General features: G+C 45.7%; 1 protein-coding gene across 1 annotated transcript in view; it reads right to left on the bottom strand.

Moving 5' to 3' along the window:
• The window catches only part of PLCH2 (phospholipase C eta 2), a 115,423-nt gene that overhangs the window by 39,971 nt on the left and 49,829 nt on the right, over nucleotides 1-25,623 (bottom strand). The window contains exons 10-12 of the mRNA XM_083752912.1: nucleotides 22,648-22,755; nucleotides 15,966-16,124; nucleotides 1,316-1,408 (exon numbers count right to left, since the gene is read on the bottom strand). Coding sequence (XP_083609038.1) covers nucleotides 1,316-1,408; nucleotides 15,966-16,124; nucleotides 22,648-22,755 — 360 coding nt within the window. The remainder of the gene's footprint in view (nucleotides 1-1,315; nucleotides 1,409-15,965; nucleotides 16,125-22,647; nucleotides 22,756-25,623) is intronic.

The raw sequence follows: 25,623 nt of genomic DNA, 5'->3' as shown, positions 1-25,623 counted from the left end.
ACACTGGCCCTATTTGCATTTCACAGAATCATAGATCAGTTTTGAATCATGGAGTTGGAATAGCCCTGAGGATCATCAAGTGCAGCCCCCCCTTGTGATGCAGAAATATGCAGCTGTCCCTTACAGGGAAGTGAATTGGTGTTATCAGCAGCACACTCTAACCAACTGCTTCCAAAGACTCCTGGCAACTGTGGTTTGCTAATGTTGCTGAGAGTTGTTAGGAGACCCTATTCTCCTCCAAGAGTGGTTTAACCCTCCCAGGAAACTGTAGGAATCAGAGCCAGCCCAAGACATTTCGGCACCTGAAGCGGATTCCCAAAATGCCCCCCTGCCCACCAGGAAAGAAGAGCTGAGGTAATATCTACATCAGGAACATGATGGGAAGAAAGCTCAGCTGAAGCGGATTCCCAAAATGTCGTCGTTCCCCCCCCTGCCGCCGCCCACCAGGGAAGAAGAGCTGAGGTAATATCTACATCAGGAACAGGGTGGGAAGAAAGCTCAGCATTAGGCTGTGGTGTCTTGTGGATCTTGCTGCCTGAGGCAGTTGCCTTACCTTGCCCTGTGAGTGGGCCAGCCCTACTAGTAACTGTAGCTCTCTAAGCGGGGGGGGGGGGGAGAGATAGGTGTCTCAACTCTCAGCGCCTTAAACAAACTACAGTTCCCAGGATTATTTGGGGGAATATACAGCTGCTTAAAGTGATAGGGTACCACACTGCCAGTAGGGTCATAGTTTGTACAACCACTTTGGAAGTTTCCATACAGGTGCCCCCCCCAAAAAAAAACTTCCCTGCTTTCATGTGGGGCAAATTTCAAAAGGGACAAACAGGGAGCACACCATGTTCCTTATGTGATCCCTGATTGCCTGGGGGCACGCTGGGAAGGAAAAAAAATGGCACCACAGCAGCACACACACACAAAATTGGCAACATTTGCGCCTCAAAACCTTTCCCATAAAAATGTAAGCGGTTCTCAGAACTTTATCTCTCTCCCCTCCGGGCAAAAATAAACATGGAGGGGGGGAACACTCAGCACAGCCCTGCTCTTAAATGTAGCTTTTGAGGTCCACATTGGTGTTACTTTAGAATGTGCATCAGTCTCATGTCAGTTTCAATCTGAAGAAAGGGTGCTTAAGAGAAAATGAAGGGTGCAGCCTTGACAACCATGACAGGCTGCATAGCACTGTGATGTCATATTCACTATGTGATCCCTTACTGGTTGCCCCTTTCTGTTCTAAAATTTTTAATGGCTTGGGTGTTTGAGCTTTTGCAGGGGAAGCAGGGTAATTTGTGTCTATTCCTATGAATAAATGAATAACCTTGCGCTTGGAAAAACTCCCCATCAGCGATCGGTTGTGGCGTTTGTTGATGACAGCATCCTCCCCGGATTCCACATCCTCCTCATGTTTGTTCTACAATAGCAAAGAAGGACAACATGCAAGACTGTCAATGACGAGACAGACTGACAGGAAGGCAGGTGGACAGCCTGACAGATGTACACAGAATACACTGTTTTAAACATCCTTGCACAGCATTTCGGACTTTCCGATGCTTCCTGGTACCAGAGAACAAAAGTGCCATTTCATTAGGTAGTATGTCTCCTACAGACAGAATACCTCCCTAGTCATCTTTTAATATATATTTTTCTTTTTTTGAAGAAAAAAAAGCAGAATGCTATTTTATTCTACCTTTCCTTTAGGAAGCTCAGGTCAGTTTATACCAGCTTTTTATCCTCACAACAACCCTGTATAGCAAATGGGCAAAAGCTACAGCGCCTAGCAAACACCAGAAATTGGTACAAGCACAAATCAGTAGCAAATCTGGATGCTTGCTAGGATAAGCACAAAAGAAGCAGAGACAAAATTTAACGCTAATAACATCACTAATAATATATATATATCACTAATAACGATCAGTACAAACTGAGATTAACAACAATGTCTAAAAACTGTTGTCTTTGCTGACATCTGTAGAAAACTCTGGTGGGTTTTTTCGAGTTGCTACTGCAAAGATGGCATCCTTGCTTGTTACAGTTTTGTTGTGATCTGCCAAGAAATAGGAACTCACGAGGAACCCATGACGTTCCAGAAATTTCTGGACTACAATTCCTTCAGTCTCCAACTATTTGACTATGTTTGCTGCTGCTGGTGGTGGTGGTGGTGATGGGAGTTGGAGTCCAGCAAAAGTTTCCAGAGGGCCACAGGTTCCCATAAGTCCTGTTTTAAATGTACGTCAGCAAAACCTCTGCAATGCATTTTGCATACAACAGCTTTCCTGAAGCCCCCGGCGGCTGGTTAAAAGCTCTGGGAAAGAGACCAGGAGCACTTATGAGTTGAGCTGTTCTGAGTGTGGCAGGCTTAGTACATCTTTAGAAACAACACATTATGAAATTTACATATACGCGAGTCCAGGGGACAGAGGGTGTGGAATTAAAAAAAGAGAGAGATTTTCATATGAAACCTCCTGGTTAATAAAAAGTGCTTCATTTTATTATGGAAAACAAGATTGCTGGCACTGTGTAAGGGAGGCAGAAATCACCTGTGTGCCTTTTATGCTCTAGTCGCCTCATGCCAGCAACCAATGGAAGCTCCGCGCCTCTCAGAAATCTCACTCACCTGGCCTCCTCATTAACTGTGAGCATTCGGCTATGGAAGCCAGAGTCATTAATAAACAATTTGGAAAGAAAGCTAATAAAAATCCAACAAAGTCAGCTACTAAAGACTGCGTTCTCAGCCCGCCCCATTTCCATTTCTAAAGCTTGCCACGTTGCATTATTCATTTTGGGTGACAGATTATCCCCTGGATGGAATGGGTGCCATTAAAGGGGGGAGGGAGATAAACAACCTGGTGCTAATCAAAACATCATTATTGAAGATACAGAGAGAAAAAGAGCTCTACCCTAAATGGACATCAGTGGGAAGAAATGTGTTCCTGCATCTTCATAAACAATGAAAAGAGCTAAGAGGAAATCAGTACGAGATGAGACATTACTCAGCTGTTCTGCCTTGTTAACAATTGCCACCAAGAATCAGGTCAGGGAATAATACTAGCAAGCCTGCTTCAGATTGACCCAGGGAGCAGGCAGGGTCCATTCCTAGGGGGCCTAGCTGAAGGAAAGCCTACATGCACAGTGTAACTTAAAAAGAAAGAAAAAAGAAGAAATCTGCTACGCAAATAGCCACCCTCTTAAGGATGGTAGCCCATATGCTTTAGCCTTCAGGGCCAGGATAGCTACTCATCCCTCCCTGTCTCTCAGAGTGGAAATTAACTGGAGGCCAGTTATTTATTTATGACATTTATTTCTCAGCTTTCCCTCCAAGAAATCCAGGGCAGCATACATAGTCTCTCTCCTCCTCTATTCTTATCCTAAGGCAGAGAAGCAGTGACTGTCCCTACATATCATGTCTGAGTGGAGATTGGGACCTGGGTCTCCCCAATCCTAGCCAGACACTCTTAAAAACTATGCTTTCCAAGGCAAGAAGAAGGTATCCTCTTCTCTTGAATGTGGCCCATGACCCTAAGAGATTCCACATCTCTCTTTCTGCTGGGGGCCTAGGGAGGCAGCTTAAACACTAACGCTTTGGATCCACCTCATGAGATGTGCCAGCTTTATTGGTCTCTGATCTAGCTACTACACACCGGTACCCCAACTTGCAACCTTACACCCAGTTGCTTGGGAGCCCAGGCCATTTAAAAACAGCACTCAGTATCCCTAGGAAATGTTTAGGAAGATTTGCATCAATTAAGTTTGTGTGATTGGGCAGAGGGGACACTCTAAAACAGGAATAGGGAACTAGTGACCCTCCAGATGTTTGCTGGACTGCAATGACCACCATCATCCTTGAGCATCAGCCCCGCTGGCTGGAACTGTTGGAAGCAAAAGCATCACCTGGAAGACCAGCTTTCGTAGCCCTGCTTTAAAAGGACAGCAAGTTTCCATCGTTATAATTGATAGACTAAGCAACCAGAGCTTTAGTTGATTCATAGGAAGGGGACAATTTTCATCATGGAGAGGAAATTTCTCATGTAAATTAAAGGCAGCAAATTAAGGGCATGTTTTGGGAGGGGGTTGGAATACTGAGTGCCAGTGCGGTGCTGTGCATAAGTCGGTAGAACAGCCTTTGGCAACCTGACAAGCCGTTTTGCACTACAACCAAATTAGTTTTCTGCTAAACATTTGTCTCCCGGCATTCCTTGGATGCAAAAGGTGAATATGACCTGGCTGCCTTTCACCAAGTCTGTATGGAACTCTGCTGGCCAGTTCTAGTGTTAAGAGATGCAGTTCTTTTGCAACTCTAATGTAGATTTGTTTTTTGCATATGCAGGTCACCCCAGTGTGTGGCTCCTGGTGTGTGGTAGACAACTGCTTCTGCCCATGTCACAATGGTAGGTTTCTTAACACTTCAGGCGGAAAACTTCAGCTTCCATCCCCAACATCTTCTGGTAAGGCTGGGAGTGTTCCCAAACTGAAAGCATGGAGGAGAGCAGCTGTCCACCAGGGCAGACAATCCTTAGCTGGATTGACCAATGGCATGACCTGGTAAATGGCAGCTTTCTTTGTTCTACTTTAGCCATCAATTTGCACCTGAGCCACTATTTCAACCTAGAATCTTGGGGTTCTAGTTTTGTTTTCAAAAAGTTGCTCATATAAGCCTCTCAATCCCTGGTGTCATGAGCAGACTAGGGCTGGGAAGGCTAAGGTGCTGACCTTTAAAGCCCTAAACTGCCTCGGTCCAGTATATCTGAAGGAGTGTCTCCACCCCCATTGTTCTGCCCGGACACTGAGGTCCAGTGCCGAGGGCCTTCTGGTGGTTCCCTCGCTGCGAGAAACCAAGTTACAGGGAACCAGGCAGAGGGCCTTCTCGGTAGTGGCACCCGCCCTGTGAAACACCCTCCCACCAGATGTCAAAGATAAAAACAACTAACAGATTTTTAGAAGACATCTGAAGGCAGCCCTGTTTAGGGAAGCTTTTAATGTTTAATAGGTTATTGTATTTTAATATTCTGTGGCAAACCGCCCAGAGTGGCCGGAGAAACCCAGCCAGTTGGGCAGGGTATAAATAATATATTATTATTATTATCAGCGTTCATGCCCCCACAATGCTCACCAGATGACCCGTGGCATTTTGTTTATTTTTATTTATTGCATTTTGTACCCCACCTTTTTCTACAAGGTTCTCCTCTTCCCCAGATTATCCTCACAACAACCCTGTGAGGTAGGTTGGGCTGAGAGGCAGTGACTGGCCCCAAGGTCACTCAGTGAGCTTCATGGCCGAGTTGGGATTTGAACCCTGTTCTCCCAAGTCCTAGTCTGGCACTGCACCCACAGCACCACACCAGCTCTGCAGCAAGTGAGCCTAACCTACATCACAGGGATGTTGTGAGGACAAAGGGCAATTTATCTTACAATGAGCTCTGAAGAGAAAGCATTATCTTGTTCTCTTGGGGCTCAGAGGGAAAACAGAAGCAAGGGTCAGGTCAGGTCAAGTAGAGCCAAGCCCAGGCCAAGCAAAGAAAGACCCCAGGGGGGCCTGAGAACTGAGAAAGGGAAGTTGTTGTCCCAGAAAAGCTTGAGAAGGTTGACAGGGCCTTCCCCTCAGTGGCTCCAGCCCTGTTCCCCAGGGATGCTGTCTGACAAGGGCCTACAGCCAACTCTGCAGCCACATGGCCTTGCGTGGCTGTGTAGCTACAGGGGAATCTGAGGATAATGGGAGGCTGGGGTGGTGGAAGAAGAGGTCTGAGAGCTATCTTCCCCCAACTGGATTTACAGAAGGGAACAAGGCAAGGATGTCCATTACCTTGCTACTGTTCATTCTGGTCCTAGAAGTGTTGCTTAGAGATATTAGGCAAGATGAGAGGATTGTGGCAATAAAGATTAAAAAAGAAACTAAGAGCATATGCTGATGACAATGTTAACTCTGGAAAGGCCATTGCAGGGAGCAGGAACTCTTACAGACAAACTAAATGACTTCGGTACATTAGCAGGTTTTAAGACGAACCACCAGAAATTGAAAATTTTAACAAAGAATATGACAACAGAAAACCAGAAGGTTTTGCTGGAGAAAACAGGGCTTCAAATTGGAAAAAAAGTTAAATACTTGGGTATCACTATGACAAATATGAATTGTACATTGTTTCAAAATAAATATGTAAAAACATGAACTAAAGGCAATTATAATAGGTAATCAAATATATTACTCTCTCTCTCTCTCTCTCTCTCTCTCTCTCTCTCACACACACACACACACACACACACAGACCCTGAACAGGACTTGTTCACAATAACATGTTCCTGTAACATGTCACTGAATGTCATGGGTTCCATGGTGCCAACCTGGCTGGGAACCAGGACACGGAAGGAGTAGACTCATGTTGACTTCAATACATTAAAAAAAATAAAAAATGAACAAGTGCTGTGAATCAGCTGTACTGATGAAACCCCCCCCCCCCACAGAATTAAATGAATGAGAGTCTTTGGGGCCCGTGAATCATAACTCCTCTAGAGGGCAGCACTCCATCACAGAGACAGCTGAGCCCCAGTGACAAAGGCAGCCAATCCTTCACCCTTTCTTTCTCTCTCTCGCTCTCTGTGAAATAAATCCATCAAGACTGCTGGGCTCTCCCAGAGCGGTTTGTTCACACAAGCACAAACTGCATTTGATTTGTCGTCACTCGATTACTTAGAACATGACGCCTTGCAGGTGAATTGAGTGAAGTGAATCCGCTGAAAAGCATGGCGTTCGTCTGTGCCGTTCAATTTGCAATGCTTCATACATGAAATTTAGAGCTGAGAGTGAAAACTCAAGTGTGGGAGGGGTAGAGAGAACAGATGATGTTTGCCAGTTTCAGGGACTGGAGCTTCTTCCGAGTCCATTCCAGGTGTCTGGTTGAAATGACTGCACAACTGGAAATGGCCCAAAATCAATATGGGGCTATGGCTGAGGTTCCCTTGAAGCTGTCACTTACCTAAAGAAGTACATTGGAGATTCTTTCTTTCTTTCTTTCTTTCTTTCTTTCTTTCTTTCTTTCTTTCTTTCTCTTTCCCTCCCTTCCTTCCTTCTTAAATGACTTATAATCATAGCACTGTGAAGTTGGAAGGAACCCCAAGGGACATCTAGTCCAACCCCTTTACAATGCAGAAATCAACACTGAAGCATCCCTGACAGATGCCCATTCAACTTCTTCTTTAAAACCTCTACTGAAGGAGAGTCTACCACCTTCTAAGGGAGCCAGTTCCACTGTCAAACAGCTTTTACCATCATGAAGTTCTTCCTTATACTTAACCAGAATCTCCTTGTCATTTGAATCCATTGGTTCGGGTCTTACTCTCTTGAGTAGCAGAAAATAAGCTGGAGCCATCTTCCCTTTGACAGCCCTTCCGATATTTGAAGATGGCTATCATATCACCTCTCTGTGCTCCAGGCCTAATCCACACCAGGGGTCATAAAAGTCACGCTTTCCATCTGCTAGAGGAGGCCTAGTGGGGTTTCTTGGAAACAATAGTATCCTAATGTTGGCAGGGCATCTGGAAGCTGCCGTTTTAATTTCCTACAATTCCCCAGGTATTGCACTGCTCCACGGCATTGTGGGAAATGCAAATAGCAGCTCCCTCTAGAACTACCTGCCTGCCACTGACTGGAGTACAGAAAACTGTTTAAAGGGAAGGCATAAGTTGCGGTCCAGACCAGGAATTCTAGAGCCCCCCCAGTAACTGCCTGAGGGGAGGAATGGATGAGTCTGCCCATTTTTGGTTTTCCCCAGTTTCTCACCTCTCTGATCTTCAGTTCTCTGCATTACCACCTCAGTGTGCAATTTTTAACAGTCCTCAGGGAAATTCATCAACATTTTAGTGCAAATTTCTCCTAATATGCATTTTTCTGTGTGCAATTTTTCCCAGTATTTCTGCAAGATCTTTCCCTTAACGCAATGCATTTCCCTTAACGCAATGAATACAAATCACATTTGTATGGACACTTTACCCTAGTATATACATTTCTGAGCATATTGCAGGGCCAGATAACTGTACTGAAAAATTCTGAGCATTGCAATTTTTTTAGGGGTGGCTGTGTTTTTGTTCTCGTATTGTTTCAGAAAGCGCAGATCATAGAGGCTCACCTTTAAATGTGAAATCAGTCTAATCTATCCCCCTTCCCTACCTGAGTGTCTGAACGTAGACAAGCCTTTCAAGATCTCTCGAGGCAACAGCTGTTGGTAAACTTGTATTTTAACAAGCCTATAAGGATTTTGATTGTTGGATTAGAAGCAATCCCCTCCAGCCTGCACCTTTCATCCAGAATTAGCTTCTTAACAGACTCAGGAAGGCTCCAGACCTCATCTCAACAGCTTATTAACTAACATCCAAGCAAATGGCAGGTGATCTTTATGCTTTGTCGCTCAGGTGCAGAGATTAAAAGCAAGGACTTGGATATGCCTGGATGTTTCTCTCCCTCCTGTGCAGGCCTCCGAGACGTCAGAGAGTTATACAACTCAACTCAAGAGGCATATGGAATGTAGGCTGGCCATCAAGGGAGCAGCAGCAGAGAATATTCAGAAGCTGTAATCCACTGTGACATTCCGGGGCTTAAATTTGAGCACCGAAGCAAAAGTAATGAATGAACAAAGCCTGATTCACACACACACACACACACACACACACACCCTTTTGTTTCTCGAGTGGTAGAATGACAGCAAGATGTAAGCATGTGCAAGACTGGGCTGATGTTCTACCAGTGGAACATCACAACAGGGAGAACTGCATCCAGGAATGTGAGTGAAGTGGTTCTGTTGGCAAAGGGGAACGCACTGTCCCTTCTTCAAGTGCTAAGAAATTCAGGGCTGTCTGTCGACATCCAGTTTGCTTGGGGGGAGGGACTGGGGAGAAGGACGGTGTCTTTGTTGTTGCTGTTGCTGCTGCTGCTGGCACCTGCCTGTCTCGAGAGACAACAGAGTTTGCATCCAGGGTGAAGTCAAACCGCTAGAGAATCACAGCACCTGCTGTGGCTGCAGAGACAGGTAACTCATAACTGCTGCCTCCCACATTGTTTCTGCAGCGTTAGCCGCACCAAAGTGAGCTCTCTGGGATGGAAGCCTGGGCAGTGGTGTGTATGGAGGTCCTGGGATGCCCAGACGACAAGACCCGCCTTGCAGCCTCAGTGGTCAAAAGGAAAGCAGAGCAATCTATTTGGCACCAGCCTGGCTGCAAGAGTCGCTGAAAGGAGACCTGTCTAGTCCAGCATCCTGTTTTCACAGTAGCCAACCAGATGCCCATAGGAAGCCTGCAAGCAAGCAGGATTTGAATGCAACCTCACTCTCTCCCCCCTGTACCATTTCCAAAATCTGGCATTCATGGGCACACTGCTTATTGACAGTGAAAGTGGAACATAGCCTTCTCTTCCATGAATTTTACTAATCCTCTAAGCCAGGGGTGTCAAACTCAAATACATCGGGGGGCCGCGGCACCACTAGAGGGCAGACGTTCTCTGGCTTGTAGGCTACCGCGCATGCGCTGAAGAGGTGGCTTTCTTGTGTAAAAAAAAAAAGCGAGAATAAAAGGTGAAGGCTGGCGGCCAGTGGCGGCTACACAAGCCACATGACGAGGTCTGGCGGGCCGGATTCAGCCCGCAGGCCTTGTGTTTGACACCCGTGCTCTAAGCCATCCAAACGATCTCATGCATAGATTCAGCATCCGTTCTGGCTGTGTAGAAACAAACACAATAGCATAAGGTTACCAGGTTTTTTTTCAATGAATCCGGAACCGCCTTCCAGAGCAGCCCCTTCCCAACTCCTACTTGTGTGCAAGCAGGAGGGGGTGGGATCCCTCAGCTGGGAAGCAAGCCTTCCCGTTGCCTGAGAGATCCCTGCCCCCTCCTACTTGCACGCAAGCTCTGATAAGCAGCATGAAGCCTCCCTTCACAGCTGAGAGATCCCTGCCCCGCTCCTGCTTGCACGCGAGTAGGAGTTGGGAGGCTGCTCCGATAGGCAGCATGAAGCCTCCCTTCACAGCTTAGTTGCTGGGGTCAGGGAAGGTGGAGGCAGCCCGGAAGCTGCATCTTAGAGTCTCTGCACCACCATCATATGGGGACTTCCTGAAGCCAGCCAGAGCCAACTGCTCCAGGCTGCTGAGAGACTGCTGCTGCTGCATTTCCTGGGGACATTAGATGAAATCCGGGGACATTCCAGGGATGGAATTTGTCCGGGGACTTATTCACAAATCTGGGGACTGTCCCGGGAAATGGGGACATCTGGTAACCCTAGCCTAGCCTACCTTTTGGATTTGGGAGGATCACTGCACTTTTCTGCTGCTGGGGACTGCTTTGCAGAGAAAGAAATATTGGGTCTGGTTCACCTTGTGTTCAAAAAGCCCTCTCAAAATTATCCACCTTGTTTGTGGGCATGGATATGGGGAGGGGAGCATTTCACTGGATTTCTCAGGGTGGGGGAGAAATTCTCCAACTATTTCTGAGGGGTGAAGCACAGGCTCTTCCTATTTCTTCCCCGCCCCCCCTCTCTTATTTGCTACTATGCAGCAAACTGGCTGGTAGCCAGGTCACTGCTTTGCATTCTCCACAATATCCTTTCTAGGTATTTGAGGGTGGGGGGTGGGAGTCACTATTAAAAAAATAACATTTGAGAACACACAAAGATAATTCTGCAAAGTGGTTTTCATTTTCTATAGAGTGAGAAAAAGAAAAATGTCAGAAATTCTTGCAGTGGAAATTATGGTTCACCTCTTGAACACGATGACAAAGACAGGGAGTCCCTGATTCAAATCCTCACCTCAGCTACAAGCTCATAATGCAGCTGGGGAAGGACTAAAGCTCAGAGAGAGAGAGCATCCGCTTTGCATGCAGAAGGTTCAATCTCCAGTATCTCTGGTTGGCTCTGAAAAGAACTCTTGAGTGAAATCGTGGAGAGCAGCTGCCAGTCAGTGTAGACAATACTGAGCTAGATGGACCAAGAGTCTGGTTCAGTATAAGGCCATTTCCAATGTTCCTGTGTTGCCTTAGATAAAGCCGTCCTACTTATGTGATATACCTGTTGCAAATGCAGATACATTAACAAAAATACTCTGGCAGCCTATAATAAAAAGCAACGAGCTCTGTTCGCACTGCATGCCAATTTCACTTTTGTTTGTTTTTTAAGCCCTTCTGATAATTAAAGGGCAGATTATCAGAAGGTCAGCCCAGAGTTAAGCGTTAACCAAAACAGAGAACAGCGGTGGTGTGTATGAAAAATCGCTCTTCATTTCCCCTGCAGGAGCTACAGACCAAGAAAACAACATCATCTGAGATCAGATTAAACATGTTGTTTTCACAGGCAGATCCCGATTGAGACATGGGAGGCAGCAATTCATCCCCCTTGTCCTTTCATTCATGAGCAGAGAGCCAGAAACGCCCTCTGAATGAAAGGTGAGCTTAGAAGCAAAAGGAAGAGGAGGGAGCCACCACAAAAGGCAGAAGGGACTTGGCCCAATTAGCCAGAGCATCTGCTCACACCACGCTCTTCCTGTGCAAGCATCCTACCTGGCCCCACAGCCAGTCCTCGCTGGATAGACTATGGTGGACATTTGACCTCAATAGAATCAGAGGAAGGATTAGTACCAAAGCCCCCCCCCAAAAAAAAATCGGGGTCCAAATGTTGTATTTGTTGGGGACTGCTCTCCTCCTAAGGAAGAATCATAGAATTGTAGAGTTGGAAGGAACCACCAGGGTCTTCTAGTCCAACCGGCTGCAAGACATGAATGTTTTGCCCAACACTGGGGCTTGAACCCGTGACCTTGAGATGAAGGGTCTCATGCTCTACTGACTTAGCTACCCCAGCATTACTGGCAGCTGCTTCCTCACGATGCTTCCTCAGGTTTGATTCAGAAGGCACAAAAGCCTTGCCAGTGAACTCTCTCGCACACATAGGAAGTGGTGCATCTAGCTCAGTATTGCTGGGTGACAGCTCTCCTGAGTTCAAGACAGGGAGCACCTGGGGATGCTGCAGACTGAACCTGCCGTCTTTTGTATGCAAAGCAGATCCTCTTCCACCCAGCTATGGCCCTCCTCCCTGAACTTGGCTTCTTGGAACCCAGTTGCATCTGCCTTTCATTTTAGAAAAAAATCCCGAGGTGTAGATGGCAGCCATAAATTGCTAATAATGGTGGCCTCTTTGAAATGCTCTCCCCATTTCCGTCTCCTACCCCCAGGCAAACACACTCAACAGCTTCTGATCAAGCCAGCAGCAGTTGCTGTCTCGGAAACAAACAGATATTAAATAGTTTAGCACAGTGGGGATAAAAAAAGAAGAAGAGCAACAACAACAACAGAACACCAGTTCTCTTTGCATCAGTGTCCTTTGCGCATCTGGTGGTACGAGAGCAGGCGCATGCACACATACACAAAGGGATGGGCAATCTGGGCAGACAATAAATATTTGTCATGATTAACAGAGAAGCCAATGACTGCCCTATTAGTGCTCAAGCTCAATTGTCCTGGCGGAGGAAAAAGCCAGAGTGGTGATCAGTCAGCATTAACTGTGTTATTAGGGATCAGCCACTAGGCAGCTTGCTTCCACATGATTCTGTATTTGCACTTGATGCGGCACACGGCAGTCCCGCTGGTGACATATTGGGGGAGATGGGGACAGCCGGTGTCTCGCCTCCTGAGGCACTTATGGGGCAGGTCTCTAAGTTGCAATCCAGCAACCCTACCTCAGAGCGTACAGTCTCAGTCCAATGGATTTATCCCAGACACTTCCAGCTGAAGGTCCCCAGAGAACTTTGAACAGCCAGCATGTAATGTGAATGATCAATTGACTTCTTTTTCAGACACCACTTTCTTTGGATGAAAGTACCATCTCTTTTGTCTTTTTTTGCAGGAGGGGGATAGACTTACAGGAGGCTGAAGCAAGAAGTTCAACTCGGTTTGCATTTGAATGAGAAACCACCCAATTCACACTTTTTGAATCGGCATGCAAACAGAAACACAGCCATCCTTCAAAATTCTCAGTTCTCCTAATTTTGTAGATGCAGTTACCCAAGCACACAATGTGTACACAGATCACAGAATCATAAAATTGTTGGAAGGGACCCTAAGGGCCATCTAGTCCAACCCCCTGCAATGCAGGAATCGCAGCTAATGCATGTATGCATAAAATGCATGCCTGAGTGAATGTCCAAACATGCATTCTATTGGAGAAAAATGCTTGTACAAATGTTTATATGAATCAAAACTGCATACAAACATGTTTGTTCTGGGATAAATTCTCACTAAAATGCTGGCATTTTTTCCCTGAGGATTTTTAAAACAACAACAAATTGCTGTAGAAATGTGAAGAATGGAATTTAAGATTGGAAAACATGAGAAACTGAAGTTGACAGATTCATCCATCCCTAAGCCTCCCCCCCCCGCCCCCCAAAACCCCTCCTGTTCCTTCCCCATGGCAGATCCTGTTCTCCACAGGCAGAATCCTTAATACCTGTTGGCCCCTTAGTAGGAAATTATCCGGCAAGAATAGCCAAAGAACAAAGAGAACATTTAAGCTTGCCAAAGCTGAGAAAGAAAGAAAGAAAGAAAGAAAGAAAGAAAGAAAGAAAGAAAGAAAGAAAGAAAGAAAACTACCCAGGAATAGAAATACCAAATAATGACACAAAAGAGAGACCTATCCCAAAATAGATGGATTTCTCAGACTTCAGCTGCTATTTAAAAGGCGGCAGAGAATTGTGTGGGTGTTTGTGTTTACAAACAAAAGGATGCTGCTACTCTAAAAATACAGTCAGATTTATCCAAGCACAACTAACACTGCTAATAGAACAACTCACGCTAATGGGAAGAGTCAGCCCTGCTGAGGCAACACAACGGCATTTATGTTGGCATTAGTGGAGCGGTGCAGAAAAATGGCCCAGAGTACCTTGGCAGAGAGGCAGCAAAAGGGCTAATAAGAGGAGTAATAATTCCCTTGCTCTCTGAAAGCAGCATACTACTGAATGCAGTTTTTTAAAGAAAAAGCAGATGGTACAGTCCTCCCAGGAGAGTACCGACTGCAGATGGCTTTGTCAAGGGGAAAGGCAGGGTAGCAAGACCACCACCCTATCCATCAGCCCAACGAGAACCACAAGTGATTTGATGCCTCCCCTCAAATAACTGTTTACAACCTCAGCTATTCCACCTACGTTCAGCAGAAGCAGAAGTCAGACAGCAAGGCCTGGCTGGGTCCGACTCCAGGATTAAATCACTTCCCACATTCTCTAATTTCCCAGGGTTCCTAGGAGATCAGGGCACGTATGCGGTAGTGTCTAGGGTCATGGGTGTCCCCTACCCCCTCACATTGTTGATGGGAGACTGAAGGTTGGAAAGAGAAGTGGGAGCAGGAGCAGTGGTGGAGCAAGCCAATTGGGCGTCTGGGGCAGTGCACGTGCCCTGCGCCTAGGGGCAGGGCCAGCTGCCCAGGGGCGGGGCCAGCCATCCATGGGGCGGGGCAAGCCGGGGCAGGATGCTCCACAGGGCTTCTGAGGAGTCTGCCTGCCTCCTCCCACTCAGCCACCCTACAGCTGAGGGGGAGGCAACAGGCGGACCGTTTGGGGCAGCGTGGAGTTTGCGGGCACCCAAGCAACTGCGTCACTCCCAGGAGAGATGCATGGCTCAGGCGTGCTGCAGGCCCCGCAGTGAGTGCCACCCAGCATTTTGTCACTCCACTCAGTGGTGACACTCAGGGCAGCCTGCCCCCACTGCACCCCCCTTCCTCCGCCCCCGAGCAGGAGGAAAAACTTGTGGCAAAATGCATCTCCTTTATGTATTGTTCCTTAACTCTGAAGGGTTTTGATCTGTATTGGGCTCAAGGGACTAAGGCTGCATAGCACCATACATTTAAAGCACCCCACCCTCTCTCTCTCACTCACTCACTCACTCTCACTCACTCTCACTCTTCGCTTCTCTCTTTGAGCTATAGTTTAACACACACACACACACACACACACAGAGAGAGAGAGAGAGAGAGAGAGAGAGAGAGTGCTACAATTTCCCAGCACCTTTAAACTACAATTCCTAGAATTCTTTAGGGATGTCTTATGCTTAAAACGGGACGCAGGTGGCGCTGTGGGTTAAACCACAGAGCCTAGGGCTTGCTGATCAGAAGGTCAATCCCTGCGACGGGGTGAGCTCCCGTTGCTCGGTCCCTGCTCCTGCCAACCTAGCAGTTCAAAAGCACGTCAAAGTGCAAGTAGATAAATAGGTACCGCTCTGGCGGGAAGGTAAATGGCATTTCCATGCGCTGCTCTGGTTCGCCAGAAGCAGCTTAGTCATGCTGGCCACATGACCCAGAAGCTGTACGCCGGCTCCCTCGGCCAATAAAGTGAGATGAGCGCCACAGCCCCAGAGTTGGTCACGACTGGACCTAATGGTCAGGGGTCCCTTTACCTTTACCTTATGCTTAAAACACATATGGTGTCTATACAGCCTCAGAAAAATTTATTTCCAAATGCATGCCATTCCTAAAAATTTTCAGCCTTGCCTCAGGAAGGTTCTGTTGACCTTTGTTTCGGTTTCTCTGGATATTATTATATTTATTTTTGAGATGGAGAGACCAGATTTGCACACAGTATTATAAATATGGGCCCACAATGGAGCTACAACATGACAGATGCAACATTAGAGATTGATCTTTCGAGAGCTTTAAGGGTAGTGGAATTATGCCCCATACTTATTGCATTTTCTTTAGGAAACATATAAAGTATAGATGGAATATACTTGCTATATAAGGAGATGGAGACCTCGGCCTAACAGGGCCTTTGAATCTGCAAACAAGGGGGATTAAAGGTGTCTGTTCATGTGTTTGTTTGTTTGTTTGTTTGTTCCTCAGGGAAACAGCCATTGCAAATGCTTTTGCAATGTGAAACAAAAGGAAATGGTCCTGAACCCGACTCTCCACTTGTCTTTTGTGGCAAAGCAGATAAGGCAACAAACAAACCCAAGAGCACAATTTTTTTACCTTCTTGAAATCATGCTTGTTGCCAAGTTTCCCAGAGGGCGTCATGGTGGTCACTGTGAAATTATTTGGGTCTTCGCAGTCGCGGATTTTGGATTCCTTGATCAGAGAGTCCAGCTTCTTCTTTGCAATGTTCTCCACTCGCTTCCGATTGGTCGAGGCCTGCAGGTAAGAAAGGGGAGGCTGGGGGTTAAGACACACAGGAGAGCTGGACACTTGGATTCTAGCCCAAAGCCGACTAAAACATTACAGAAACGTTAAATGAAAAGGAAACAGACTACGGCAAGCTCTACATTTGCTCAAAATAAACTACATGCCAAGACTGGATTGGTAGTCTCATGGGACATATCCGCACTACAAACAGATGCTCGTTTTACACAATCATTGCTTCCCCCAAGGAATCCTGGGAAATATTGTTTGGTTGAAGGTGCTGAGCACCCTCTGTTTGAGATCCCCATCCCTCCTTCCCAGGGAATGACTGGTAACTCAGTTTGATTCTGCAGCATGGATATAGCCCCATGATTTCTACACTGGGCAGCAAAGTTATCATTCTATTCCTCTGTGCTAGAATGATAGAATTCTTCTTGATACCCAGGAGAGGTATTCTGAAGTGCCCTCAACAAGACAAATTCCTTTGGTGGAAAAGTGCCTCGAATGTGTTGTCTGTGATCAAACAGAGTGATGTTGTTGAAAGGAAAAGCGAAAAGCACATATTTTTAAGAATACTTTGCAAAACTGAAAGGGAACCAAAAAAAAAAGGAGGGGTGAAGGGAGGAAACTACTGTTAGCAACAAGAACAACTTTGACGAGACATGCTTTGTTACCAAGCCACTAGCGTTCTTCTCGGAACAGAAGGAAACCTTAGCAGACTCATCGTTGTGCAGTTTTTCCAAGGCTTAAATCACTTGCAAGGGAGCCAAATACTAGCCATTAAAGGTAGCTGGACCCATAGAGAGAAAAATTGTGATTGAGATAGAGGTGGCCAAGGGTACTCGATGTGGAATCTATCATAAGTCAATGGTAGGTAGGTCATAATTCAGTGTAAAGGAGCAATATGCTGAACATATACACAGTGAAAGGCTTAGGGTTCCCCGCCCCTTTAAAATGCAATCCCATGTATGCTTATCCAGAAGTAAGTCCTACTTCAATGGGGCTTCCTCACTAAAAAGCATATTTGCAGACTCTATTTTTTAAACCATTTTAATATACAGTTAGGTGCGAGGCAAATCAGAAATTCAGCACCAAGTCCCTGTCAATCATCTCAGAATCTTTGCATTCATTGACCAGCACAGGGTATCCTTAGTCCTCCATTGGTATTATGGAGCTGGCAATTCAGATCCCACTCAGAGCACCACAGCTATTCTTATTACAGTGGTACCTCGGGTTACAGACGCTTCAGGTTACAGACTCCGCTAACCCAGAAATAGTACCTCGGGTTAAGATCTTTGCTTCAGGATGAGAACAGAAATCGCGCAGCAGCGGTGCAGCAGGAGGCCCCATTAGCTAAAGTGGTACCTCAGGTTAAGAACAGTTTCAGGTTAAGAACAGACTTACAGAACAAATTAAGTTCTTAACCCGAGGTAGCACTGTATTTAGATAGCATCTCCAGAGCGATCAAAACACTCCACATGCACAATATTTGTTTTAGACAGGGAAGTGGCCCAAGTATGTCTCATCCAATATATTAACCACCACCTTGAGGATCCTTACGCAAAGACAACAGCTCTATCCATTTATGAGGCGGAGGTATTAGAAGGCTTGTGGGAACCCTTGAGGTTTGAAGTAGTACCAAAAATCTTTAGAAAAATAATGTAAGAGAACACACATGTACATAAGCACCCTTCCCCCACTATAAAACAAACCCAGTCCATCTGTAACTGAAACCCAGTCCAGTGAGGAATGAGGTTGTTCAATTGTCAGATGATGTTGAGAAATGGGGCAGTGAAAATGGGGAAGGGGAATGGAATGGGATCTTTAAAATGACACGGGTGGCTCAATGAACAGCAGCACTCCACATCAACATTTGAGTTGGAGTCTGTTTGCTTCAGATCCCACTTACATGTATTAAGAGCAAACTCAAATTATGAGATATGCTGGCTGTGCAGCCCAAACAGGGTTATTGAGAAACAAAAGGAATGCTCAGTATGCTTGGAGGAGCCCCAAAAGTACAGAAACTCTTTTTTTTTGGGGGGGGGGGTGGAACAGCCAATAAAACCTGTGCATGCTCTGTGGTCACAGAATGATGAATGTCTGCTGGGACGGAGAATGGGATACCAAGCAGGGGAACAGAATGGAGTGTCCTGGATATGGGCTGAGCCAGCTGGCTACAATATCAAACAGGAACACTCCACACAGCAACTTTCTTGCAGCAGGTCCCACATGTAATAAATAGAAACTTGAATTTTTGTCCACAAAAGAGAGAGTGAGAGACAGAATAATATGGGGAATGCTTTGAGCTCTCAGAAAAAAAGTATCTTCTAAAAGCATAGTACTGTTATATATTCTGGTCTATTTCTGGAGCTTCTTTGTAGATTATGCATTAAAACTTTCCCCACGAAAACAGGATTGGAAGCCACCCTGGGATCACTTTTCACTGCAGAAATAGACCTACAATGTCATTTTCCTACTTTACTGATATCTGCCCAGCAGTGAGCCAGGCCCCCAAATTTCAGGCACAGTTTTCACTCTGCAAATAATAATAATAATAAAAACCACACAGACACAAAAATGCCAAGAAAACCAAGTGAATCTTCCAAATGCAGTATATGCTTAAAAAGAAACAACGAAGAAAAACAGGCAATGTTGACTTACTGGGGTAAAATATAGAGTCTGATGTGGTGTTTTGAGCCCAAATCAACCCAGGCAAGGAATTTGAGTGCCCTTCTCCTGATACTACACACATGGCTTTGCTTTCGGACATTTTACAATCCTGAAACATGTGTGGCTAGAAAAAATATACCATAAACTGTATCATTCATTTTACCCAATGTCGATTTTCTACTACACTGGAAGTTGTGCAGGATAGAAAACGACCTCATAAAACTGCCTGGTTTTCAGCTTCTTTGGAAGAGGGTTAAATGGCATATGATGCACAGTAGGAATGTGTGTGCATCTTTCCTACCTGTTGGCTCTAACTTCCAAGCAACTTGTACCTTCAGAAGAACGCAGCCTATGCTTTCTTAATTAGCCACCGAATGGGGATTAATGGTATCAAAATACCAGCTGTCAGTTTCCGTGCTTTCAAAGTGCCATTCAAGAGCAGGGCCTGTCAAATGCATCTGGAAACCCAGATGTTGCTTGCAGAAAGTTTGGGTTTGTTTGTTTTTTCCTCCTTTTAAAGCAGATGAAACAAATTGAAAGCTAATGAAGACAAAGATGCAACACAAAGTGAAGGTCCCTGCTCCAGCTTTTTAAAAAAATATAATTTAAACTAAATCAAAAGGAAACATTAATACAATACAGATGGGCCCCTTCAGAAGGAATGAAGATTTCTCCTCTCTTAGTTTCGTCTTCCCAACTTCCCTCCAAGACTTTTTCTTTTCTTTTTCTGTGGGGGGTGGGAAGGGGAGAAAGGAAAATGAAATTTCATCTCCTCTCCTCCCTAAAGGCTGGTGCTTGAGTGAAGCCCAGGAAGATTCGCAGCAGGCAAACGGCAACAGATTCAATTGGGTTAAGTATTGATTTTCTATAGTGTTTGTGCAAGCTATTGAGAAAACAGACAAAATTACTTTCTACTCCTGTTGCTTCTAGGGCTGGAACCTCATGCTGGCATTTTTAGCCTAGTGAGCAACCTGGGAGGGAGTTCCTCACACAGTTGCAGCCTTGCAAGCCAGGCAAAGGGAGCTGTCCAGAAGGAGGAGGTCCTGATGCTAAGCAGTGGGGAAGCTCTCCAGAAGGCTCCTAGGCTAGGAGCCGGTCCGTCTTGGAGGATCTTGCATCACCAGTTTCCAGTCCACAACTGGAGGTTTAAGCCAAGGATGGAGAAGCTGTGCTCCTCCAGATGTTGCTCGACTACAGCTCTTATGAGCCCAGCATGGCCAATAGTCAAGAATCATGGGGATTCTAGCCCAACAACATTTAGGTGGCCACAGGTCCCTTGCCCTGGTGCTGAAGTACTTGGCCTGGCTACACCCAGCCTTCCACGTACACCATAAAAACATAGGAATACCCTGCTGGATCACAGGTTGCGGCCTCTGATAGCTCTAGCCTCCATGAATTTGTCCAGTCCTCTTTTAAAGCCATCCAAAAGTTGGTGGCTATTGATGCTTCCTGGTCTGTGCGACTTCCACCATTTAACTATGTGTGGCTTGTATCCACCAGCAGCCATTTGTCCAAGTTTGTGGCCCCAGTTTTATGGAACTTCCTTCCACTATAGGTCAGACAGCAACCCCCTCCCTGGCAAACATCTGGCATCTATTGAAGATGTTTCTTTTGATCCCACCAGGCATTTTAAACTGAATTCTGATATTATAGTTTAAACTGATTTTTATTATCATTGTTATAAAGCCGCTTGTACACCACTTAGCAACCATTGTTATTAAGCAGTCTATTAATGGTTGGAATAAATAATATTTAAACAAAGTGCACCTGTGTGAGACAGAATGATGGCCTGAGTTTTAACTGGTCTCTGATCAGGAACAGGTGCGTGTTTTGTTTGGATTTAGCATAATTTGAGTTTCATAGTTTTGCTGAGCATTTTGATTGGCATTTAATGTTCCAATGCGATAGGATCACAACACCTCCACCCAGTATCTCTCTCACCCACCCCACCCCACCCCCGTTTCAGCACAACTGTGGTTTGGTAACACAGCAATTTTCTACACTGCTTCAAAGCTAAAGCAGGCTATAACTCTATGACCGACAATCTGCTTTTACCATACCTTCCACTTTGAAAGGGTGCAATGGGTCAGGAAAGAAAAGGAGACAAAAGGTCATCAGAGGGAACATCAGACATCACAAAAGAACTGATAGCTGGGTTGACAAGGTCTAAGAGAAGCCCCCACCAGCATAGCACAGGTCTAAAAAGTTTGTCCTCCAAGGAAACACTCAGGAGAACCAAGAGGCAAAACTTTTCCTGGACTGTTATCATTGCACCTTTGAATAGCACCCCACAACCCCCCTCCCCCCGAAGAAATCCACCACATAGGAAAAACAGCATGTCAAGGAGACAGTAGAACGGAACCCTTTTTAAAATATCTGTGGTGAAGTATTGTTTTTGTTCTGAAAAGTGCAAACATTCAAACAGGCAGTCCTTAACCTGCAACCTTTAGCAGTCCAGGAAATGCTTTTCTTTGTTATTCTGCTGAATGAATAAAGGTAAAAACAAGAGGAATGTAGAAATAAGAAGGTGAGGGTAAGAGATAACAAATCTGGAAGAAAAAAACCAAGAGTAAAAGTACTACCAAAACCCCATCATTTTCTCCAATGCCGCCTGCTTCAAAAAATGGTACTCGATGATGATTTTTTAAAAAAAACAAAACTAAACACCAGATACCTGCCTGTTTAAGATCAGAATCTCCTATTAGCTCAAGCTCCACAAAACAGGGAAATTGGAAGCTTAACAGGCCTGCCCAGTTACCAGCAATGGAAGCTGGGGAACACCACCAATTCTGCTGGCTCACAACTTAACCTCCATGCTCCTCCCCACACTTTTCTCCTTGGTCTTTCAGGCCCAAATCTATATGGTAAGCATAGGCAAACTCCAAATGTTTTGGGACTACAACTCCCATCATCCCTGACCACTGGCCCTGTTAGCTAGGGATGGTGGGAGTTGTAGTCCCAAAACATCTGGAGGGCTAAGTTTGCCTATGCCTGCTATATGGGGAAGATGTGGAGCCTGGGACCGCCAAAGATTCCCCACAATTGTCCTGGTTCTGTACTGCTTTTTGAAGCATCAGAGGCTTACCGTATTGCTAGATCCTCCTGCTAAGATCATAACGCCTAAACACATGCAGGCTCTTTTCTGCTCTAGAAAAAAACCCCCGCCTGCCGCAGTGTATTCCCGTCAAGCACATGCCATATGTTTTACCAGGCCCATGATCAAACCACTACACCACATTGCCTCTTTACTTTGGATAAGAGCACGGCAGTGGCACAGTGCAAAGTGGGCAGGTAGTATGGGCTAGTGGCTTGAGTGTTTGACTGGCTAAGCACGTGGCATGTGGTTCACAGGGACATATTGCCATAGTAAATGATCTACAGCCTTGGATCACCATGAGAACACCACTTTCCTCCTAGCAAATCTTCTGGAGGGGGAGGCGGTTTGTGTGTGTGTTTGTGTGTGTGTGTTTAAGTCTGGAGTGGTGTGTCTGTGAAGAGGGTTCTTGTGGGGTAAGATGTGTGGGGTGTGCCATTTATCCCTGTGGATAGCTCAGTTGGTAGAGCATGAGACTTTTGATCCCAGGGTCATGGGTTTGAGCAATAGTTTCCCTACATTGCAGGGGGTTGGACTAGATGGCCCTCATGGTCCCTCCAACTCTACAGTTCTATGATTTTAGGGGATGAAGATCACCCCACCATAAAAGTTAGGGGGTTCTTCACAGCTAACAAAGCACCCCACCCCAATTCCTGCAGAAACACCTTTACTCTGCTTTAACACTGGTAAATGTTATTCACTAATGTTATCCCAACTCCACTCTGCACCAACTTTTGCATTAAGGGCCCCCTTCTGCATTGTAATACTTACGTCTCCATTCATCAGTTTACAGTCATCTTCCATCTCATCAGCGCTGTCCTCATCAGACACTTCTCCTTCCTCTACATCTTCGCTAATGTTAGCTGGAAGTTTCTTCCCCTGGGAGGCAAAAGCATAATTAAGCTGCACAAACTAGAAATAAGAATCAATACAAAGTACTGTATTGATGGCATCTTAGCCAAGTGAACATTAAAAAAAAAATCACAGAAAGATACATGCACACATTCATTTCTTGCATTTTTATTCCATTTAAGGAGCTCAGGGTAGTACACTCACGGTAGTCCATCTCCCTTATTTCATTTTCACAACAACCCTGTCAAGTAAGCATGCCACTGTTTGGGCAGAATTTATATCCCTTTGGGCACCAAAAGAGCAACATCTTCTAATGATGTTTGTGTCATTTGGAAGAGCCAAAACTTCAACCGAGGCCCAGGTTGCTCTGATACCAATGCCTCAAAATGGAGGAGTCCAAAGCAGGCAGGGTAATATATATCTATTGACTGATAATCTTCACAGCCACCAAATCCTTTAAAAAAGGGCTGAATGACCTGAGGTGCTGGGTTATCCATTATGAGTGAAGAATCATCCCAGGTACTTATCAGAAGCTCCATCTAAATGAATCGCTTCAAAGATGGGAGAATTTCTTCAAGAGAGTTGCCATTGATCTCTCTCACTTGAAAATTCAATCGTCTATAAATGGCCACCGCCAGGAGCAGACTGGATGAAAATGCTTGGTGACAGTTAACCGAACAATGTCAAGCTCTGTGTGGTATACATAGGGAGAGTAGAGAGCACAGGTGCAGAATCTTGATGACCTTGAGGCTCCACCTCCCAACCAGCCCCAACCAGCATGGTCAGTGGACTGAGATGACACACACGTTTCAGTCCAGCAATATCTAGTGGGCCACATGTCCCACAGTCCTGTCGCTATCAGCCAAAGTGGCTGTGTTCTGCCTCCACTGCCATAGGCAGAAAGCCTCTGAGTATATCCGTGCCTGGGAATCACAAGAGGGGAGAGTACTTGTCGGCTTTCCATAGGCACCTGACTGGCCACTATAGGGACAGATGCTGCACTAGATGGGCCATTGGCCTGATCCAGCAGCATCTTCTTATGTCCTTATGATGAAAATCCATTCCCAGTAAGGTAAAGGTAAAGGACCCCTGGATGGTTAAGTCCTGTCAAAGGTGACTATGGGGTTGCGGCACTCATCTCACTTTCAGGCCAAGGGGGCCAGCGTTTGTCCACAGACACCTTTCCGGGTCATGGGGCCAGCATGACTAAACCACTTCTGGAGCAATGGAACACCGTGACGGAAGCCAGAGTGCACAGAAATGCCATTTACCTTCCCGCTGGAGCAGTACCTATTTATCTACTTGCACTGGCATGCTTTCGAACTGCTTGGTTGGCAGGAGCTGGAACAGAGCAACAGGAACTCACCCCGTCGCGGGGATTTGAACTGCCGACCTTCCGATCGGCAAGCCCAAGAGGTTCAGTGGTTTAAACCACAGCACCACCCACGTCCTCCCAGTAAGAGTATGCACTGACCACACGATTCATTTTAGACCTCAATTCGGCACTAAGGGGAACAGTCCGATTCTGTCTTGGGAGGCTGACCAATTTGATCCAGGTCCAAATCTCAGTTAAAAGAAACTAAGTTGTGTGCCTCCCCGTTCACTATGGGGTGGTGGTGTTTTTACGGAGGGTTATTATGTTGTTGTTGTTGTTGTTGTTGTTGTTATTATTATTATTATTATTATTATTATTATTATTATTATTACTGCTGCTGCTGCTTAAAAAAAAAGCTCCAAGTTTTCTTATAACAGCTATAAGTTTGAAGCAAGCTTGTTTTCTCCTGCTCTGGAGTGTAGCACTCAAACCAGTGGCTTTGAGTTACAAGAAAGGAGATTCCGACTAAACATCAGAAAAAAACTTTCTGATAGTAAGAGCTGCTCAACAGTGGAAAATTCTTCCTTGGGAGGTTGTGGACTCTCCTCCTTTCTTGGAGGCTTTTAAGCAGAGGGTGGGTGGCCATCGATCACGGATACTTTACCTGAGATTCCTGCATTGCAGAGGGTTTAGCTGGATGACCCTTGAGGTCCCTTTCCAACACTACAATTCTATTATTCCTTTTGGCACAGTTGGATAACATCTTAAGTCATAATAGCCTCTCACAGTGGATAAAGGTAAAGGGACCCCTGACTATTAGGTCCAGTCATGGCTGACTCTGGGGTTGAGGCGCTCATCTCGCTTTATTGGCTGAGGGAGCTGGTGTACAACTTCCGGGTCATGTGGCCAGCATGACTAAGCCGCTTCTGGCGAACCAGAGCAGCGCACGGAAACACCGTTTACCTTCCCACCGGAGCGGTACCTATTTATCTACTTGCACTTTGACGTGCTTTTGAACTGCTAGGTTGGCAGGAGCAGGGACCAAGCAACGGGAGCTCATCCGTCGCAGGGATTCGAACTGCCGACCTTCTGATTGGCAAACCCTAGGCTCTGTGGTTTAACCCACAGTGCCACCTGTGGATAAAGCCCAACAAATGGCAGACAAACAGCTCCATCAGGTTTGGGGCCAATGCTTTTTTTTTTTTAAAGACTCCAGGGCTGTAACCAGCAATGCTGACCCTCTGTTGCTGGCCGAATTTTTTTATATGGGGGTGGGAATGTTCAATGGGAGGAGCTTATATAATGTCTGTCAGCAGCTGATTTTATGGTTGAGTGCCTGTTAAAAAAAGGTTTTACCTGAAATTTAACCTGTGCTGTGAAAGATTCAGGTTTGTCAAGTATTTTGATTCGAATGCTCCATTTATTTTTTTTACTTTGGAAAAAAATAGATAACCATGACTAACAGGGCACAGTTAAGGCTATATAAAAAAGAGAAATTCTCCTCTGTTAGCATGACAGTGTCACTATGTGCTCAGAATGTCAGAGGGCTTATTAGCCTCTTATGCATGTATCTTGGGCAA

This window comes from Podarcis gaigeae (assembly GCF_964106915.1).
Source record: "Podarcis gaigeae genome assembly, chromosome: 8".
In the NCBI taxonomy this organism is placed as follows: Eukaryota; Metazoa; Chordata; class Lepidosauria; order Squamata; family Lacertidae; genus Podarcis; species Podarcis gaigeae.
This window is presented reverse-complemented; position numbering and strand designations above follow the sequence as displayed.